This window comes from Caretta caretta, chromosome 7 (genome assembly GCF_965140235.1).
Source record: "Caretta caretta isolate rCarCar2 chromosome 7, rCarCar1.hap1, whole genome shotgun sequence".
Lineage (NCBI taxonomy): Eukaryota > Metazoa > Chordata > Testudines > Cheloniidae > Caretta > Caretta caretta.
The window spans coordinates 103677425-103697345 of NC_134212.1; the positions used below are offsets into that span (position 1 = coordinate 103677425).

Genomic DNA, 19921 nt, shown 5'->3' on the forward strand with positions numbered 1-19921 from the left:
AAAAGTTTATAACTGAACATTGACTTAATACAGCTTTGAAACTTTACTATGCAGAAGAAAAAAATGCTGCTTTTAACCCTCTTAATTTAAATTAAACAAGCACAGAAATAGTTTTCTGTCAAACCTTGTCAAATATTTTTTCTTAATATTTCCCTTCATTTCTTTAGTAGTTTAACTTGAACACAGTACCTGACTGTATTTGCCTTTTTTGGTGGGGGGCATCTCAGCTGTTGCCTGTTTGTATATTTCTGGTTCCAAATGAGGTGTGTGGTTGACCGGTCAGTTTGTAAAACTCTGGTGTTTGTAACTCTGAGATGATGGCTGGCTTGGGTAAGATGAGGGGATTGGGTAATGGGCTATGGAGCCTTTGACTTAATGGTCACAGGATTGCCGTTAGCCATATTTGTAATGATCAGTGATTTTGACCAATTGTTTGGTGCCATACATGCCATGGATTTATACTTCAGCATAGTTCCTGGTAGACATGTGTTTACATCACACAACCCATCACCTCAGTTGGCTGCCTGAATAGCACACACCGCAGAAAAATTAAGGACAGAAGGGAAATAAAGAAATCCTGCTTACCCCAAAAGATTGTCCCTCAAGAACAAGGTTGAGGTGTACTAGTGAAACTGTTTTAGAGAAGTTTGGATGGTGGTTGACAGTGGTATCACTTTCAGTTGAGTTTCCAGGGCTATCAATCTGGCTAACTTCATGAGCAATAAAATATCTCCCATAAACCACTTAAATAAAAAAATGAGTCATTCAGATGAGAATTCACCATGGTCCCAATCATGTAGAATTTACTTTGTGACTCAGTGTGAACTTTGACTAAGTGAGGACTGAGGATGCTCAGATCATACGGCCAAATTCCCTGCTGGTATAAATTGATGCAGCTAATATTGACCTCAGTGGAGATGTAACAATTCACAGCAGCAGAGAATTTGGGCCATATACGCTGCATGAAATAAACATTGTGTAACCAGTCATCTAGATAATAATTGTAGGTAGAGTTAAACTTCATGCTTACATTTATCAGATAAATCTTAATACAATACCACACTCTTTGTCACATCTAAGGACATCAGGTACATTATGTTAAGATAGATGGTGATTGTTGTGGTTAGAAAAATGAGTCTGGACTGCTGTCAATCAATCTTGGGCAAATGCCTCCTTACCCTGTCATTTTGTGCATCCAGCAAATGTTAAGCTCGTGAATTAAATGGTATCCAAAGCACTTACAGAAATCTGTGCATATCTTTTATTGGAGAGAACATGGAGGAGTTTCCCCCTTGGTCATATTTGATGCTTTTGTGCAGCAGCACTGACCCAACTCCCACATAAACACTCCACAGAAAATCACAATACACCTACGTTGTTCATTTTGTACAGGTAGTAAGTGCTTAAAGCACTTTTAATATTTCAGTAGATCAGCATGAAAGAGCAGGTTATTATCTGAAATTGACAATCACCATTGACACATATATTGTTAGACAAACATAGGACCAGATACTCCAACTGAGAGAATTAGTTAATCATTCACACTAATGGTTTCCGAATGTTTAATTTTTGCGTAAAATGGATCCAATTTTTGCTGAACTTTTCTAGACAATTCTGAATTGATTTTACGAACATGTCTTTGAAATGACAGAAAGCAAACTGAAATTTTGTTAAAAAGAAATTTAACAAGAAACCTTGACCAAACCCTATTATAGACTCTGAAGGAGAAATAGTTGTATGTTTGACAATAGAATATTTTAATAATATGGGTCTTTTTCATTTGCAGGAGTCTGTGGCATCACAAAACACAAAAATGATTTCATCCATAGTCATTTCACAGTTGATTGATGAGACTAAATCAAAAGAAAATGGGTCTGCTTTGCCGATGCAGTCTGTGATCACTCAGCCTAATGCTTATCATACGAAGCAATCTCTGGCTAATCATAGTTCAGTCAACATTAATAGAGCATTCATGTTACTTTCCAGCAGATTAGGAATTCAGGCATCTTTCGATGACAACGTATCTAGAACAAACTCTCGTAAAAAAGGATTCACATCCATAACAGTTACCACTAGACGGGTTGTTCCACCTTTTAACAACCCAGTGCAAATAGCTGTTACTGATTCTCTGTATTTGAAATGCTGGGGAGGTGATGTACTAATGAACACTACTGCTACTTCAAACAATGCAGGACGAGCTCAGCACTGCAAACCTTTGCATAATCAAGAATCTTATATAAACCGATATGCCACCAGATTAAAGGTTTCTGAATCTTATTCACAAGTATGTGAAGGGCACGGAGACTGGATTTTTAACATTGAAAACAAAGAAAACAGAATATTTCCTCCAGGCAGCAATCACAGGAAAAAAGCACCAGTTTCATTCACTTCATCTGTTCACTTCAAAATTTCCCAGGATTGTCCAAATACAATCTATTACTTCAACAAGTCACTTTCTGTATGTATTGACCAACTTCAAATTAAAAGCCAAAAAATTCATAGATCAATATTGTCCTTCAATATAAATTGCAGTTCACCCAGATTAACACCAGATGGAGCAGATGGCATAGCTAATGGAGAGTCAATAGCAGAGATACTTAAAACAAAGCTCCCAGGAGAAAACAAGACTCCACTCAGAGCAAATTCAAATGCAGATTTAAAAGAAAATAATGTAGATAAAAAACAGACAGCAGAAAAGGAATATTTGGGTACCACATGCCCTTGGAAAGGTACATCTCCCTCTGAATGTCCAGCATTTGTGGATACAGCCAAAGGAATTAATACTTTAATAGTCACAAAGCAAAAAGAAGATAATTCTGATAAACAGTGTACTGGCAATGACATCAAATTGTCCATTCAAGTTCCTAAGTGGAGTTATGAGGCAGGTGAGTAATTTGCATAAACTTGAGTCTGTTTCAGAGATTCAGACTGGAACAGACCCATCATAGCATTATTATGTAAGCAGGTAATACAAATCTTTGCTTCTGCAAGAATAAATCCATGATGAGTCTGAGTGCAAACTGGACATTTTAAATTCTAGGATTGCTGTGGATATAATGTTTACCATACCAGTGATGGATGCCACCTGCCATAATATAAGATAAAGTGGTACCTATGTTTACAGCATAAAGCCCCTATCTTTAAGCGTCTGTAACTCTGATATATTTGTTCCAAATACCATATAAGCTCTAAGCCCAAAAGAGAATTTCAACAAAGTCTTTGTTCTTAAGGATTCACTTTTAAAATAGAGATTGTGGAAAATAAGAAATGAATGGATTCAGCCTGGTTTGTGCTCTTTATGATTAAAAAAAAGATTGTTTCTAGCTTTAATTTGGAAGGCCATAATAAAATAAAATAATAAGACCAGTGATCTGGCAACTAAAATAGATGGCAATTTTCCATGTGTAAAGGCTGCGGCTTCATCCCCAGCAATGTTTTGCAAGGCTTTAAAATATTTCTTCCAAATATCTCAAAGCATTTGACAAATATAAAATTAATCCTCACATCTGTGAGTTAGGTGAGAAGTAGATGTTGTAGGGATTGCTTTAGTCACCGCTGAAGCGTAACCTCCACTGGAGTGGAACACAGCAGCTGTTTTACAGTGCACAAGCAAAAGCTATGGATCAGTTTAGGGCAAGAAAAATATTGACCATGCAGGGAGAGAATGCAGAGAGGCAAACATATTCAGATGAGTTGGAATTTGGCAAAGCCACCAAAGCTAGCACACTTTCTCTTGTGAACAATACCATCCGATGTAGTAGTGATCGTAGGTGTGCAGAACCTTGATTACATCCCATCTGAAGTACTTTGCCTTTGATCACAGTATGAACATTAATTAATTAAACCTCACAGCAACCATTGCGTTTTTTCCATTTACGGATGAGGGGAAAAATGAGACACAAAAGGATTTTGTTCAAAGTCACACACTGGCTCAGTGGCAGAGCAAGGCATAGAATCCCGGTGGACATGTTTCCTCGTCCCCTGTCATTGCCACTAGACTCAGTAGCTGCCCATCTCTGAAATGTGTAACAGTAACCTTTACTGTTATAATTAGTATTATTATTTATTATTTATTTCATTTTATTTATTAAGGCAAAATGATTAAATAGCAGATATTCTATACAGAAAAGCTGCTGCTGTACATCCCAGGTAATTTATCAATGGGAACTTTCTGCACGATGGATCAGTGAGGACAAGATTTTCAAAACAGAGGACAAGGTTTGGTTTCTAAATCCATATTTAGGCACTAAATCAGTAGCTGGATTTGCAAAGGTGCTAGGTTCCCAGTGGCAGAGTGTTTAACACAATGTGAACACGAATAGTTATTAGACACAAACCTCTTGCCATTGGAAGTCACAGAAATGACAAACCATAGTAAGGAGGATAAGGGAAATGGGGAGGGGCAAGAAGAACATAGGAGGAGCATCCTCTCTGACTGATGCTATTGACTCTTTCACTTCTCTGCTTAGCCGTGATACCTGTATATCTGAGGCATTTGCAAGTTTACTTTGAAGAACAAATGTTCTGTTGGTATTTTGACAGGCAAATGCTATGCATGCAAGGCTCTGCTGCACATAGTTTAGATGCTGCATGTGATTTACGCTAGAAGTGGTTATCTAGAATACTTTTTGAGACTACTCAGGGGTCAAGAGAAACAGTGGTTTCCATTAAAAAAGTCAGCATTTGCCAGAAGTTATTAGAAAATGAGGTGTGAGATTATCACAATTTATCCACCTATACTTTAAGAGGAAATAACTGTGGTAACCAGGTGGGAAGTGTTGTCTTTTTAAATAGCTTACACTGTTTATACACATGACAATGTAATATGCAAATGTATATGTTTCTGTATAATACATAACAAGATGTTTTATCACCTTACTACAGCTTTCCTATGTGAGATTTTTAAATACAACTGATATAATGCCTCCAAAAGGGCATGGTCTTTCTTGTTAGGATCCAAAAATTAATGAGCACTCAAATATTGTCAGACTTTAACTGTGACAAATCTTAGGAAACCTAGCAAAAGTCATGAGTCATGTAAACTGCTCATTAAAATGAAAGGAAATTGGTTTGATTTTTTTCACTTGTGAGAAAATGAAAAATAGAGCTCTTTTGAGTTCATAGAATCATCACAATGAGAGATGGAGAAGATCTATTAGGTTGACTAGTCCATTCCACCGCAAGTGCAGTATGTTCGTGCCATTTATCTAGGCTTTTGTCTAAACTAGTTTTAAATATCTCAAGTGATGAAGCCATACCTTCCTGTTTCATGATGTGACACCTCTGTGTATGTAGCCAAAATTGCAGGAGCCTTTTTAGATGCCATATCACGTTGTAAGTAAAACTAATCAACTATCCACTGTCATCTCTAAGTATTTTTCACAATTACTTCTTTCCAAGTGTCTTTCTCCCAAAATGTACTAGCTTGAATTTGTCTATGTTGGAGTCTGAGTACTACTAGATGTGTCTCCTAGACCCAGATAGATCCAGTTACAAGAAATGTCTTCTTACAGCTAACGCTAACTAGAAGATTCTGCCTATACGTCTGAAGAGGACTAGCAACTGTGATTCATACATTCTTCATTTCAGGCCTAGACTATGACAACTTTCTTTATCTAGTGCTATCAGTCAAGGTTAACAAGAGACTCCAGGTGGTGTAATATGTGGCAGCCTGCCTCTTGAGGATGACTAGCTGCAGGAAGCATATTGTCCCATACCCAGTTTTCCATTGGCTCACCATATACTTACCTTAGACCTTAGTCCATCCTGTGCTTTGTTGCACATTGGGCTACCCACATTTGCCATCCTGGCCTGTCAACTGCCCTTCTCTCCAAATCTTCCCATTTTATGTTGAGGTGCTTGATGTCATTCAGAACTATTAGTTTCCATTTTATTCACAGTCTTCCAAATGCAGTATCCATTATGTTATGATATGATATGTTATTATTGATATGTTACTGGGTCCAAATCAGGAACCTGATCCTGATTTCTACAACTTTTAATGGGCTTGAACTGGGCTACCTTAATGATAGCCTTTCTGTCTTGACGCTCTGAGACCATTGGAGAGATAGAAACTATCTAAGCCTGGGGTGAAACTACTGAGAGCTGGTGTCAGTGTTTCTTCAGTGTTGGGTCATGGGGTATGTAACAAGCCTACTCACATTATGGTAGCTGAGAATAACATTTGAGTATGAGGGTAATATGTAGAAGGAAGGAACAAGAGAAGAGGAGGATGAGAGAAACAAAGAAAGAAAAGGAATGATGAAGAGGAAGAATTAGTAATATTCCCAGTATAAATGACTGAGCCCAAGAAATACAAGTGGAGTTCCTTCGTTTTATACTCGTATACCACTTTTATTCTACCATATGTAGTGCCTATCTATTACAGTGACTGATACTCTATACAGTAGATAAAGTTTTATTTATTTTTGCCCTTCCTGATTAAAATGGAAAGCCTTTTTAACTGCACCCACTAAAATACCTAAATTACAGAGTTAAAATTTCCAAGGCCAACACTCATTTTCTTCGTCCCCTCTTATAATATTGACTGGTTTGGTTTGAAGATGGCCATGTCAAACTGCATTTCATCCCATGCTTCAGTTAGGGCTGTGCAAGGAATGTAGGATCAAACCATTTGACAAGCAACCCATGCCACCATACAGTGCATTACAACATTAGCTGGCTTGCCAGCTGAGTTCACAGCAACTTAAAACATTTGAACTTATATCAATTTGGAGCACTACATAGTTAGCCAATAGCTTTCTGGGGAATGTGGGAAGGGCAGTAGGTGGATAATATCCTTACCAGGAAAAGGAAAGAGAAAGTCAATAAGTGAACTTTTATTTTGGCTTCTAAAATTTTGGCATATTAAAACAAATTCAGTTTTCATGTGACCTGATCGCGTATATTCATCAAGCAATAGTTAACAACCCCCTTAGCACTTTTTATGTTTAAATCATTCTAAAAACATAATCTAATTCAGAAGTGCTAAAATGTTTATGTTAGTGTGGGCCTCATGTTAATAAAATGTCTGGTGAGCCTCTTCCAATTTGTGATCACATATCACAGTCACCTGTTCAACTACAGCAATTGCTTACATGGGAAAAAAAATTAGAAAATTATTTGATGTGTGTTTAGCTGCCTTGTAATGCAATTTGGAAGCTGTAAACCAGCAGGAGAGCCAGTACCACATCACCAGACAGGTCTCCATGGACCACCCAGGGTGCCTAGATCACAGTTTGGATTGGGCAAGTGAATTGTGCATCAGGAACATCCATCTTGTGGAATGGGAAGGTATCTTCCTTTTCCATAGGCAGGTGACCTGATCCTGATCCACTGTTCCTTGCCTTGTGTATTAAAATTTACACCAGTGCAAAGTGCTTGAAATGGGGTAAATCATTAACATTCTGAATTGGTAATGTGTTACACTCACTTTGCAATGGCACAGGTGACTATAGAAGATGCAGGGCAACAGAGAGGATCTAGCCCAGTATTCACACAGCTTCATCTCATTCAGTGTTTTACATTTAAATTTTATTGTCAGGCTTCCTGACAGTAAGTTGTTCATGTTGCAAATAGAGTTTGACTTGGATTTCAACAGCTGAGTTTAATAGTGGGTGGCATCTAAAGAACTGTCAGCTAGCAATAGGCCTGTTTGCTTTTGATGTAAATGTGAAATGACTGATCTCAAGTTATTGAATTTTTTTGTGTATATCATACCATGAATGTATTTTTTCTATAGCATATTTTGGGGTGAAAATCTGGAATATGTTTATAGATGCTAATTCTCCCTAGTAAACCAAAGCTCATTATCAGCTAGTGCACAAAGACATGTTTCATGGTTGTGACATTCAAAAGCCTTGTTTTAGAGCTGTGGTTTCACCTCAGTTGACTTTGTATTTTAATTAATCGCATTGTAGAATTTAAATAAATGAAAATAAATGGTGTCTATAGGGGCTTAGTCACTTCTGAAGCTGCAGCTCCTGTATCCATCAAAGAGCTGTACTGTAAGTGCCTCAAATCCATGTGTTACATGTAAAAACAAGCTAGAACATCAGAGGTGGGATTTCTGAAGCTTCCTAAAGGCCTTTGGGCACCTAATTCTTATTAATTTTAATGAGAATTGGACATCTAAATCTTTTAGGCAGCTTTCAAAGTCTCAGTCTGTATGTGCATTTAATACAAAATAGTTTTCTTGTTAAAATCGGTAGACTCCATCCCCATACATAAACTACAACACAGACTAAGCCTAACTGACGCTACATACACACCTCAAGTTCCTGATGATATCACAAACCACGTCAGCTTCATTCTCATAGTGATCATGTTGACATCAGGACCATTTGAGGTCATAATCTGAGCCCTCAGCAATTAAATGTTTGCTAGTCTGAGTCTCGTCATAACTTTTAATGAGATATTGCCTTAACCTTTTTCATTGCAAGCTGTGTGGTATCATGTATCTTACCTGATGTCTCATAAATACAAGGTAAGTTTAAAAATACAAAAATAATTTGTCTTATTTCAACTCAAGACAGGAGTATAAAGATCTTTTTAAGTCTTAATTTCATACCCTAGCTTGCAAGAAGAATAACATGGGATCTTGCAGGTTGTGTGTGTGTGTGTAATTCTGACGCTTCCGGGGTTTACACATGGTTATGAGCCATCTCACTACCACGTGCCCTTAACATGAGGGAGCCTTGTCTGTGCCTGCTAGGTGTCAGGTCCCTGCGCCACCTGCCACAAGCCACACAAGCGTTCCCCTCTCAGCCCATGTGGGCTTTATTGCCCCTCTTGCAGGCTAGCAACAGGTGCTCCAATCCTCAAGTCCCCTGAGTGTCCATGTCATATCTAGTATCCAATATCTCTCCCCTTATCCACTAGATACTCACAGAATTTCCAGGCCTCCTGTTCCCAAAGGAACAGTACATGGCAGCTTACTAGTCACACTTTGGTACACAGCTCCACTTAACAGATAGCACTTATACTTGCTTTCACTATAAACCAATCTAAGTTTAGCAAAGCATAGGGATTTGTATGATAACCCTTTGTTTCCAATATTTCTGTTTGCTATGTATACAATAAAATCATAACATGCATTGTAGAATCTACACTCAACTAAAAAGATGCACTCTTATCTGATAAGACACTACATACCCCAAAGTCTTTCTCACAGCATTTGTCAACCAGGATTGCTGAGATCCTTCTTTCATGAGGTCAAGACTGCTGGCAGATTGCCTTACCTAGGTGAAGGATGCCAGAGTGTCTCTCTTCACCTCCAGATATACCAGACTAGTCCTTTGGTGTTCACCTCTAAAACAGGGTGCCCCCGCTCCCACCTTTCCCCTCTCCCCCAGCTGTTTACCCTTTCCTGGTAATTTCCTTCTGAAGTCCCTTGGAGCTCTTAATTAGCATTGGACTCAGTATGTGAATAGACTTCTGAGGTAAGACACATAACACAGTGGTCAGCCAGGGAGTTGAGTTTCTCCCATCTCCTGAATGGAGAAGTCTGTTTCAAGGTGCTACTTCTGAGTGACCCACCTTTAACGTCAAGGCCTTAAGAACGTATTTTCCAATACGTATATCTCACTGTATATTGTCTACACACATATTTCGCAAAGACTATGATGATCAGTGTCACACAGGCTTTCAGTAGAAACCCTACATGACTCTCTTTGGTGAACTAGAATGTAAATACCACACCCCCAGGATTCCTGTAACCTGTATGCCCCTTGTGCCCTCTGTCAGTTGTCATCCTTGGCTCACAATAATATATAAATTTTACATGTCCTATTTGGTTGTGCAGACTGAATCTTTAAAAGGAGCAAAGAGAAATAAATTAAACTGTTTTAAAAGTTCTTTTTAACCTTTGAATTAAATAAAAGTCTTTTTTAAACTAATGCAGATTATTAATACTGATATATCAATCTTGGTCCTGTAGGGTGACTTCATGAGTCTCTGGTGGTCACATCTATAATTTAAACTGGGTTAATTTGAGCAGAACAGAAACTGAGGTGTGGGAAAGGAATACAGAGCGCAAACTGTGATATGCAATGTAAGTTCAATAAGACACAGGGATACAGGAAATCTAATTCAGATGGTAGAAGCAGCAGAGAATGCTCTCACACTAAGAGTGGTGAGTAGGGTTACCAATTTTGGCTGGACATACTCCTGGAGGTTTCATCACATAACATAATCTTTAATTAAAGATTAATATTTAATTCCTGGAGACTCCAGGACAATCCTGGAGGGTTGGCAACCCCAGTCATGAGGCTAAGTGAAGCCAGAGAAAGAGCCAGTGCTAGATAAGTGAGGAGAGCAGAGAGGAAAGTGGAGATGGGCAAGTTCTGTTGTGATGAAGGTTGGAACTAATCCATGAAAGACACTTGAAACAGGAGAAGCAATTTTGAATAGGGTTATGGAATGAATAGGGAGCCATTGGTGATGTTTGAAGATGGAGGTGTTATGGTCACCCTTATTAGTGTGGGCAAAAAGGTAGGCATCAGAATTCTGTACATGCTGGAATCTAGGGAGTTGAGACTGGTGAAGAGCACAGAGAAGGAAGCAGCGATAATGGAGACGGGATGTGGCAAAGGCATTCTGCAGATGAAGCTTCAATAGAGCTAAGTCAAGTGAGGTGGCACATGCATAAACAACTCTGCAGAATTGGGGATAGGCAGACAAGGGTTGGGAGAGGAGTGTTCAGGATCAAGGATGACACCCATGTTACACATGGAGATAGTAAATGGAAGGTGTGAATTAATGAAGGGTACAGAGCAGAGAGATGGTGTCATAGACCTAAGAGGAGTGTTTCTGACTGTCAGTCATTTAGTTGAAGGACTGTTGAAATGAAAGCACAAGTTTACTTGATCAAGGCAGCCTAAGAAACTGGATGAGGAAAGCTAGGAAAGGAGCTGATCTTGTGGAAAGCTAAATGTCTCCCAACACACTGTAAACTTGCTTCATTCTTGAGCAAAAGAGTTCCTTCAGCAAATGCTGGAGCAAAAAGAGTCCTATCAACTAGTACTTGAACTTGAAGAGTTCCAACAGCTCTTGCGTGGACAACATAGATATCGGATCACAAGTCTTCTTAGTTAAAGGGGAAGAGAACTGGTTTTCAATTATTTTATTTCAAGATCCCATACTTAAGTATGTGTCTTGTTATTTGTTTAAAAAAATTTAATATTTGTATTTGGGCTATAAAATAATTATTAAAATGTTATTTAAAACTTCACCGTATAACAAAAAAAAAGCTTGTCATTTGCCTGAACTCCCGTGTCCTGGTCTCATAGACCATTAAAGGACAAACACCTGTGACATCCCAGAATGCATAATTCTGGGATGTTATGTGCACTCAACTACCACATTCGGTGAGTGTGGTAAAAATGCTGAGCTGACGTATCTTTGGGGTACCTGAAATGCAAAAAAAGTCTGTTTAAAAATAGTTATACATTGAACTCTCCTGGATATTGGAGCATTCAGCACATAAAGATAAAATTTCTTCATTTTTATTGAAATATGTATTTGTCACCTTTAAACTAAAGGGAGCTCATGGTTAGCAGGCTAACCTAGTCTGTTACTAAGGCATAGGAGTGGAAAGTACTGTTCGCATTGTATTTATTTTCAGTTACTGAATACGTTGGAAAGGTTACAGTGAAAAAAAAAAAGTGAGCTTCTGAAGGTTTTTTTGATCATCTGCCCTTGAGGAAGTCACCACACAAAGGCCTAGAATTTAAGATTAGAAGAAAAAATGATTTGGTGTTTAAAATATTACATGAGAACCATTAATTACAATATGGAATTTATTGTTCAGCTACTCGAGTAGCTGCAGCTGGTGCCAATTTGTTCTCAAGTATTACTATGAGTGTAGCGGTAGTGGCGGTGAAGACAGCAGAATGTGAAGTATGATGCAGAAGATTTCACTTTAGTGTACACTTGCTAAACATGAGGGACCAGATCCCCACATGGTGCAAATCAGCATATATCTGTTGACTTCAGTGGAGCTATGCTGATTTATCCGAGCTGAGGATCTGGCCCAAAATGTTCATAATGGGGCTTTATGGAAGTAGTGACTGGTGCTGACTTGTTCAGAGCTGAGGATCACATGCCCAAAAACATATTAAAAGGAGTACTTTGATGTTTTACTTCAGCCATTATACATTTAAAAAGAGGGAGCTTGTCAGTTTTCTCTAGATCTAAATGTTTCGTGTCATTGTGTATATTTCACATTAGATTATTTTAGTTTAACAATTTTAGGAAAATGTCCTAATCCTGTAATCTACTGAGTAACTTTTGTAAGTACTAAGCACCCTCAATTTCCATTGACTCTAGGAGTCACTTACCACTTGCAAGATGGAGGCCTAGCTGTATAACTTGTAGTCAGCAAGGTCAAGAAATCCCTTATTCTTGGTTCCCTCTTCTCTCCCCTTATGCTTTTCAATATAGAATGTCCCCTAATCTCAGGGCAATCCTTTTAATTGCTTTAAATAGCCAGAGTATTAAACCCTATAGTTTTGCTCTCTCATTGAAACTATGATTATCAATTTCCCTGTCATCCCAGAATCTGGTGGGGTGAAGTGAGAGGATGAGGCTCATCATGTCTAAAAGGAAAATGAGGGAATAGCTCAAGTTGTTTTTTTTTAACAGAACTTGCATGAATTTAATTTGGTTAATTATTTATTTGGAGAAAATGTGGGAATCAAAGAACATCTTGTCTTGCCCCAACCCCATTCCTTGTTGATATATAGCTCACATTAGAGGTCATGGGAGATAAACATATACATGAAGGGGAGAATATACTCTCAATTGCATAAACCAAAGCAGCCCCTAGACCTGCTTTCAGTTACATGATTGGTACTTCAGCAGCAGGTCATTAGATGCTTCTGTGACCTTGGCTGTAATCACAACCATAATATTTTCACATGGAACTAATTGTTCACAAACAATTTCTCCACTGTATAAGACTATACAGAGCCCTTCACATTAGCCATGGAGTCCCTCTCATCCCACTCATTTTAGGGCCCAATCCTGCAGTAACTTGTAAATTGACTGGGAAGCACCTTGTACTATCAAGCTTTTATCCTGCAACAAACATTAGGCCCAGTCCTACACTCACTGGAGTGAATGAAAAAACTCCCATTAACATGCATGATGCAGGCTCCATTATTTTCTCTTGATGATGAAAGAAAAATCACATTCATTTGTGTCTGGAATTCCTTTCTGCCCCATTTATGCTATTCTAGGCATTAATCCAGTACAAGATTGTATTCTAAGTTCCTGGAATTTTCCAAGGAGCCTCTTTTAATTTTCCATAAATGAAACTGCTTGTGCTAATTGATCTTTTATTCAAAAGGAGAACAACTTGTCTGGTAGGGACAAAAGTTAAAATATAGACTGTTCTCATTTTGGCATGTGAAAATCGAGGGCCTGATTGTTTCCTGTCTTCCTACTTTTTCATTCATTTGCACTTGTTCAAAGTGTGTGAAAAATACCATGGTTCTGATCTGCCTACACTTTGTACAGATGTAAAATGCTATGCAAAGCTGTGGATGATGCTAAGGTAACCTCAGGCATTCATTGACACTTTCAGGACAAATAGTGGAGGACAAGATAGCATTTTTAGGTAATTAGAATAATGTTTTGAAGTGAGCTATGTGGCATCGCTAACTGTATGCTTCTTTGATGGAGTCAGTGGACCCAATTCTCCTCTCACTTACACTAGTGTAAATCAATAGTAACTTCACTGAAGTCAATGGAGCTGTTACCTGGGGTTCTCTCTAACCAAAGCTCTTGGTAACTTTACTTTTTGTGAGATGGTGTCAGGAGATAAATCACTGGGGACACAGCCTGTCCATCTGGTTAAAGATTGGCACAAACCCAAATTGCTTTTATCCAAAATTACTGTTTTATTAGCTCTTCAACACACACACATATGCAAAAGTGTTAGAGTGCCCCCAAGCAATAGTTACCCATGGTCTGGAAGGGTCTTGAGTGGTCAAACGACAAGATTCAAGTGGCCAGCTATCCGCCTGTCACTGGGGATTCCAAGAGCTGTCCCGAAGGTCAAATCCAAATTCCTCAGACCTGTCTACCCCTTTTATGTTAGTAACTGCTAAAATTACATCAACAACATGTCAATCAAAAACAAAACAAAACAAAACAAAAACCATTAAGCAAGCACTTTTAATCTGTTAGTCCAGCAACTGTATTTCCATACAAGAACAGTCCAAAGATATAACTAGACTTCCTGGTTTTTTTAAAGAGACAGACTTCAGCAATTTCAAAAGAGAGCCTAACTAGGAAGGCAGCAGGGTCATGCTCACTTCTCATGGTCACTCAAACTGCTCCCCTCTGGCTTGCCTAGTTATGCTAAGGCTGCTACAAAGGCCTACTAACTTAGATGTGTTTGTCAATAAGCATAATAATCAATATTCCTGTACTGACCTAGGAATTTTGTTGGGCTGTCAAAATCTCCCTAACAGAGCCACACTATTGGAAATGAGATGAGAATCTGACTCAGTCTGTCTATAGCAAGTTACCAAAAATAGTTGATGAATAACAAGATACACTGGCCACATGGTATTCTAATCAAAGCATATTAAGGGTATCTCTCTTGTCACTTTAAAATCCCAAGAGCCATTTCACTGTATTGAGTCACACTGACATTTTTTTAATAAAAATTAGCACAAAAAATACCTTCTCAGCCACTACGATATAGTGTAACATCTTTTAGTAGGACATCATTATGATGTGAATATGAATGTCTAATCTAGAGAGCATATTAAAATGTTATGAAAAAGGCTCACAAATGCATCAGCCAATTTGAATAATTTTCTTAATAATAACAATTTTCATAATTCTTCTTAAAAATATCAACAGAGACCCACTCAGCCTAAGGACCAGCTACCTGGAAATGTTTGGTTTGTAAAAGATATTGCTTTGCTACAGCATGACCAAAAGGACACCACAAGAAAGGCAACAAAGATGGGTGGAGGTATGGTTTTAGGATTAATTATGATGGAAAGAAGAATAATTAACAGGGGCTTGATTGAGGTATTTAGAATTATGAAGGGGTTAATGAAAACTGAACAGTTTCCCCTTTTATCCTGCCCCTAATTACAAGAAGAAGGGGGAGGACTCAAAACTATAACCACAGTAAATATAGACTAAATTAAAGAAATCTGGTTTATGCAGTGAGAATTAATTGCAGAACTCATTGATGCAAGAGGATGAATCAAATAATATTAGTGGATTACTTCATAGCCACTAAAATATTCTGTAGCTGTTCAACATAAGATACCTTATGGTCAAATCTAATGATTAAAGGCATAAGATGATCTCCAGCAGGTGCAGGTGTTAGGCAGAATTTATTCCCCTTCATTCTGATGCAGTTGTTCCACATTGTGCTCTTATTTCATCAAATCTCTCAATTGAGCAGCATTGGGCTAGATCAGTACATCATGTCCTTCCTAAACTGCAGTGCTCTTATATAGTATCTGTATAATTACACTAGTGTTGAGTGTGATTCCTTTATCTATCACAAAATAGTGATGAGAGGCTTCATTAATTAAGTGCTTTTGAAATCTTAAATTGGAAGGCACTATGGAGTGCTTATTACTATGTGAAGCATTATTAGCCAGTTGTTTAGATACATTATGGGATTATTTTCACCTTCCTATGAAACATCAGGTATTGCTTAAACCCCAAACCTGCAATAAGCTGTTTGCAGGTGGAGCCCTCTACCTCTGCTGTGCACTGAAATCAATGGGCCTCCATCCATTCAGCTCCAGTTTCAGGGCTGGAACCTCAAGGGACAATGCCTACGTCAACCTTTGTTTTGCTGTTTCGCAAATACAGCTTTTCATAATCAAATGTTAGTTTTCACAAAAGCAAGCCATTTTTATCCTAGAAACTGAAAATATGTGATTCCTAGAGCACCACTGTCATTTTTCCATTTTAACTACAAAATAAGCAATGCAATAGATTCAGCTTCTAAAGCATTTTTTGAAAAACCATTTATTTTCAGAGTAAGAAGGATCGTGTACACCCACACAAAGTGGTGTGATTATTTGTAAGCTAATAGTTCAGGCAGATGTGCCACAAGCTTTATGCAGAGTTCTACTCGTGCCTTTTATTATTGTTGCTATTATTTATTATTGGTATTATAGTAGTGTCTAGAGAGCCCAACCAAGATCTGGGTCCCATTGTACTAAGCATTATATGTACATGTAGTAAGAGTCAGTCCCTTGCCTGAAGAGCTAAACTCTAATTAAACAAGCCAGAAAAATGTGAGAGAGGAAACAAAGACAGACAGGGCTGTAGTGACTTGGCCAAGATGTCACAGCAGGTCAGAAAGCTGGGAACAGAACAGAGGTTTCCTGACACTCTATCCAGTGCTCTGCCCACTGGACCATGATGCCTCTCAAGTATTCCTCTTTATTTGTGACCTAAAATGCTCTTATTAAACTTGTTCTAGGCCTTGAGCAAAACTGGCCAGTTTGGATGAATTTTGTGGTGGTTTTTGATGTGTATAAATGAGGAGTGAGATGGATGGGGGTCACAAAATACATCTTTGACTGGAAGTCAAACGAGGCTTTGTTGAATCTGTAGTAGGTTTCCAGAGGTGAAAATTCTAAATGGCATACCCTGCCACCCCACAACCCATTCATTCATTTATATTGAAAAATTAACTCTGAAAGGCAGCTAACGAGATATTTTGGCTTGAGTGCCAGGCAGTGGGACTCAAATGTCCGGCTAGTCTCTGCTAAACAACTTGGGCTTGATTTCTTCTTGACTGGGTAAAAAAAAGTGATGATATTGTTCCAAGGATCACCCGCAGTAGATTGTACAGATCTTCACAATATGTTTGCCACTATTCTTTTACATGCTTTGAATAACAGTGAAATAGTTAACAATATTGACATTTATAGTAACATAACTGGGCATCTGAATTAACACCCCATTAAGATCACCTCTGGGGCAGTTCCCACCTTTCAGAACTATTGTTTCAAGCTCTTTGTGTACTGCTAGATTCATGTTTTGAAGGTTTTGTTTTCAATCATAAGAGTTTGAGACTTATGTTTTTGCTTTAAATGAAAGCTTTGATTCTGGAGCAGAAGTTGCCAGCTTGGGGGAAGAGGTTATACAGCATATAAGCGCATATGGCCCCAATTTGAGCTTTGTACAAAATATAAACTATCCAGAATGTTTTAGGATTTTTAAAACACTGTGTTATTATATACAGTGACTGCACTTAAATGGTTCCTTTCCAGTTTGAGAGACCATGTGGGTTTGAGAAAGAGACTATGTCTACAGTAGACTTCTGCCACCATAGCTATGTTGGTCAGGTACATGAAGAGGTGTGATCCCTAATTGGAAGAAGTCCCTAGTGTAGATGCAGCTATGTGAGCAAAGCTGTCTTTTTACCAGTCTAGCTTGCTTCATTTCAGGGGACAGGCATTGGTGGTTTTACTATACTGGTACAAAGAGGAGCTTTGCTGGTATACCTGTGTCCACGCTAGGGTCAGGTCTATACTACAAACGTACATGGATATAACTGGCGCACAGGGGTGTGAAAAATCCACACCCCTGAGTGACACAGTGATATCGACCTAATCCCTGGGGTAGACAGCACTATATTGACAAAAGGATTTCTCCCATTGACATAGCTACTGCCTCTCACAAAGGTGGATTTGTCGGCGATCCCTCGAGGTTGAGGATGATCTTTGTCACAGGTTTTATTTTGTATGGGTCCTTTGGTGACTGAGGAGTCCAATCCTTGAGCCACAGGCTCATTGGCATATGTTGCAGGTGGTGTTGGAAGTCAGGGTTGGGCCCCGATTGCTGCATGACAGTTGTCTTTCCTTTCTTTTCTGGTGTTTTTCTGCGACCAGGGCAAAGTGATTTTCCTCAAAAGTGGACGTTCCCTCTCTGACAAGTCTTTGCCAGTTATCCCTATCCTGGGCTGCTGTCTCCCAGTGTGTGGTTTCGATGCCACATGTCTTGATGTTTACCTTGAGGGTGTCTTTAAAGAGTTTCTTTTGGCCTCCCCGTTTCCTTTCTCCTTTGTGGGGTTGGGCATACGGCAGTTGTTTTGGTAAGTGTACATCAGGCATGCGCACACAGTGATCGCTCCAGCTCTGCTGGTGCTGGATTATCAGGGCCTCTACACTGAAGATGTTGGCCTCTGTGAGGACACTGACATTAGTGCAACGATCCTCCCACTGTATGTTGAGAATCTTCCGAAGAACATGCTGGTGCTGGCGTTCCAGGTTTTTTGGGTGTTTTCTATAGGTCACCCAAGTCTCACAGCTGTAGAGGAGAGTTGGGATGACCACTGCTTTATAAACTAAAAGTCTAGTATGTGGTCTGATGTTGTGATTGTTGAACACCTGGCAAGACAGTCTGCCAAAGGCAAGGCTGGCACAGCAGAGTCTGTGCTGAATCTCGACGTCTGTGTCTGCCCTCTGTGAAAGATGGCTGCCAAGATAGGCAAAGTATTCTACATTTTCCAGCTCTTCTTTGTCGATGTAGATCTTCCTTGCTGGATCTGCTGAATGACCGGGCACTGGCTGGTGGAGAATTTTTTGTTCTGCTGAAGTTCAGAGTTAGCCGTAGGCTTTTGTTATCTTCAGAGAAGCAATGAAGGGCTGTTTGTAGATCCTCCTTTGAGTGTGCAACTACAGCACAATCATCTGCGTACTGGAGTTTGGTTATTGTTGCCAATATTACTTTAGTTCTGGCATGGAGACGAGAAAGGTTGAAGAGGTGGCTGTCAGTCCGATATTGGATGCCAATGCCCTGTGGGAGACAGTCTTGGGTTAATGTTTTCATAGCTGCTAAGAAAATGGAGAAAAGGCTGGGTGCCAGCACAGAACCTTGTTTTACGCCAGTTGGGATGACAAAGGGCTCACCGGTAGAGCCACTGCCCAGGATGGAGGCAGTCATCTGGTCGTGGCGGAGTCTTACAATGGTGATAAATTTGCTTGGGCAGCCAAACTTTAACATGATTTTCCACAGAGCCTCATGGTTGACAGAGTCGAAGGCTTTGGTCAGATTGATAAAGACCATATAGAGCTCCTGATGTTGTTCTTGACATTTTTGCTGGATCTGCCTGGCTGCGAAAATCATGTCGGTGGTGCCTTGTGATGGTCTGAAGCCGCACTGGGCCTCTGGAAGTATTCCTTTGCAAGAGGGAGCAGGTAATTCAGTAAGATTCTAGCAAGACTCTTCCCAGCGATGGAGAAAGAGGATTAACTATGCCGATGAGAGAAACTTTCCCGTTAGCGTAGTAGCATCTTCACTGAAGTGCTACAGCAACCCAGCTGCAGCATGTTAAGTGTAGATCTGCCCTAGGAGAGATTTGCCTTTGTAGTATATTGGTACTCCTGTACTAGTAAAGCACTCATAGTGTAGACACAGCCTGAGAGTGCCTCTACTTAAAATGGGACAAACTATTGGAACCAGTAATATTTCTCAAAACGTAAGTTTTTAATTGCTACCCCTATGGTTCTGTCAGAGCTTGAGTTGTTGAGCACCATCAGTTCCCACTATCTTGCAGGAAGTGTTCAGCACCTAGCTGGATTGGACCATTATATAAAATGGCCGGTGGCCTAGAAAGAAGATCAGTGGTGTGATCGTCTGACTTCAGTGATGACACAGAGAGAAACAACCTATGCATCTCTTTCTCTGATCTTATCCTGTCAAGCTTGTTTGCTGATCATTGCTAATTCATAGTTCCATACAGCTGTTAAAATGATCTTTGATCAATTTCAGAGTTATTTTGTCATGAGTTGTAAAAATCCCTGAAATGAAATAAGAGGAAGCAGCCTAAAAGCCTCCTTATAATGCAGTAAAGCAAGGAGGAATATTTAGAGACAATGGCAAAAGAAGTATATTTTTGCATAGACTGGACAATATTTTTGGG

At 39.2% G+C, this 19921-nt stretch overlaps 1 protein-coding gene across 3 annotated transcripts in view; it reads left to right on the forward strand.

The window, feature by feature from the left end:
• The window catches only part of C7H10orf90 (chromosome 7 C10orf90 homolog), a 176383-nt gene that overhangs the window by 125795 nt on the left and 30667 nt on the right, over positions 1-19921 (forward strand). For all 3 annotated transcript variants that reach the window (XR_007357474.2, XM_048856243.2, XM_048856242.2), the window contains exon 3: positions 1787-2885. Coding sequence is in view for 2 of the 3 variants with exons in the window: in XM_048856242.2 (XP_048712199.2) it covers positions 1787-2885 (1099 nt within the window). In the remaining variant the exon portion in view is untranslated. The remainder of the gene's footprint in view (positions 1-1786; positions 2886-19921) is intronic.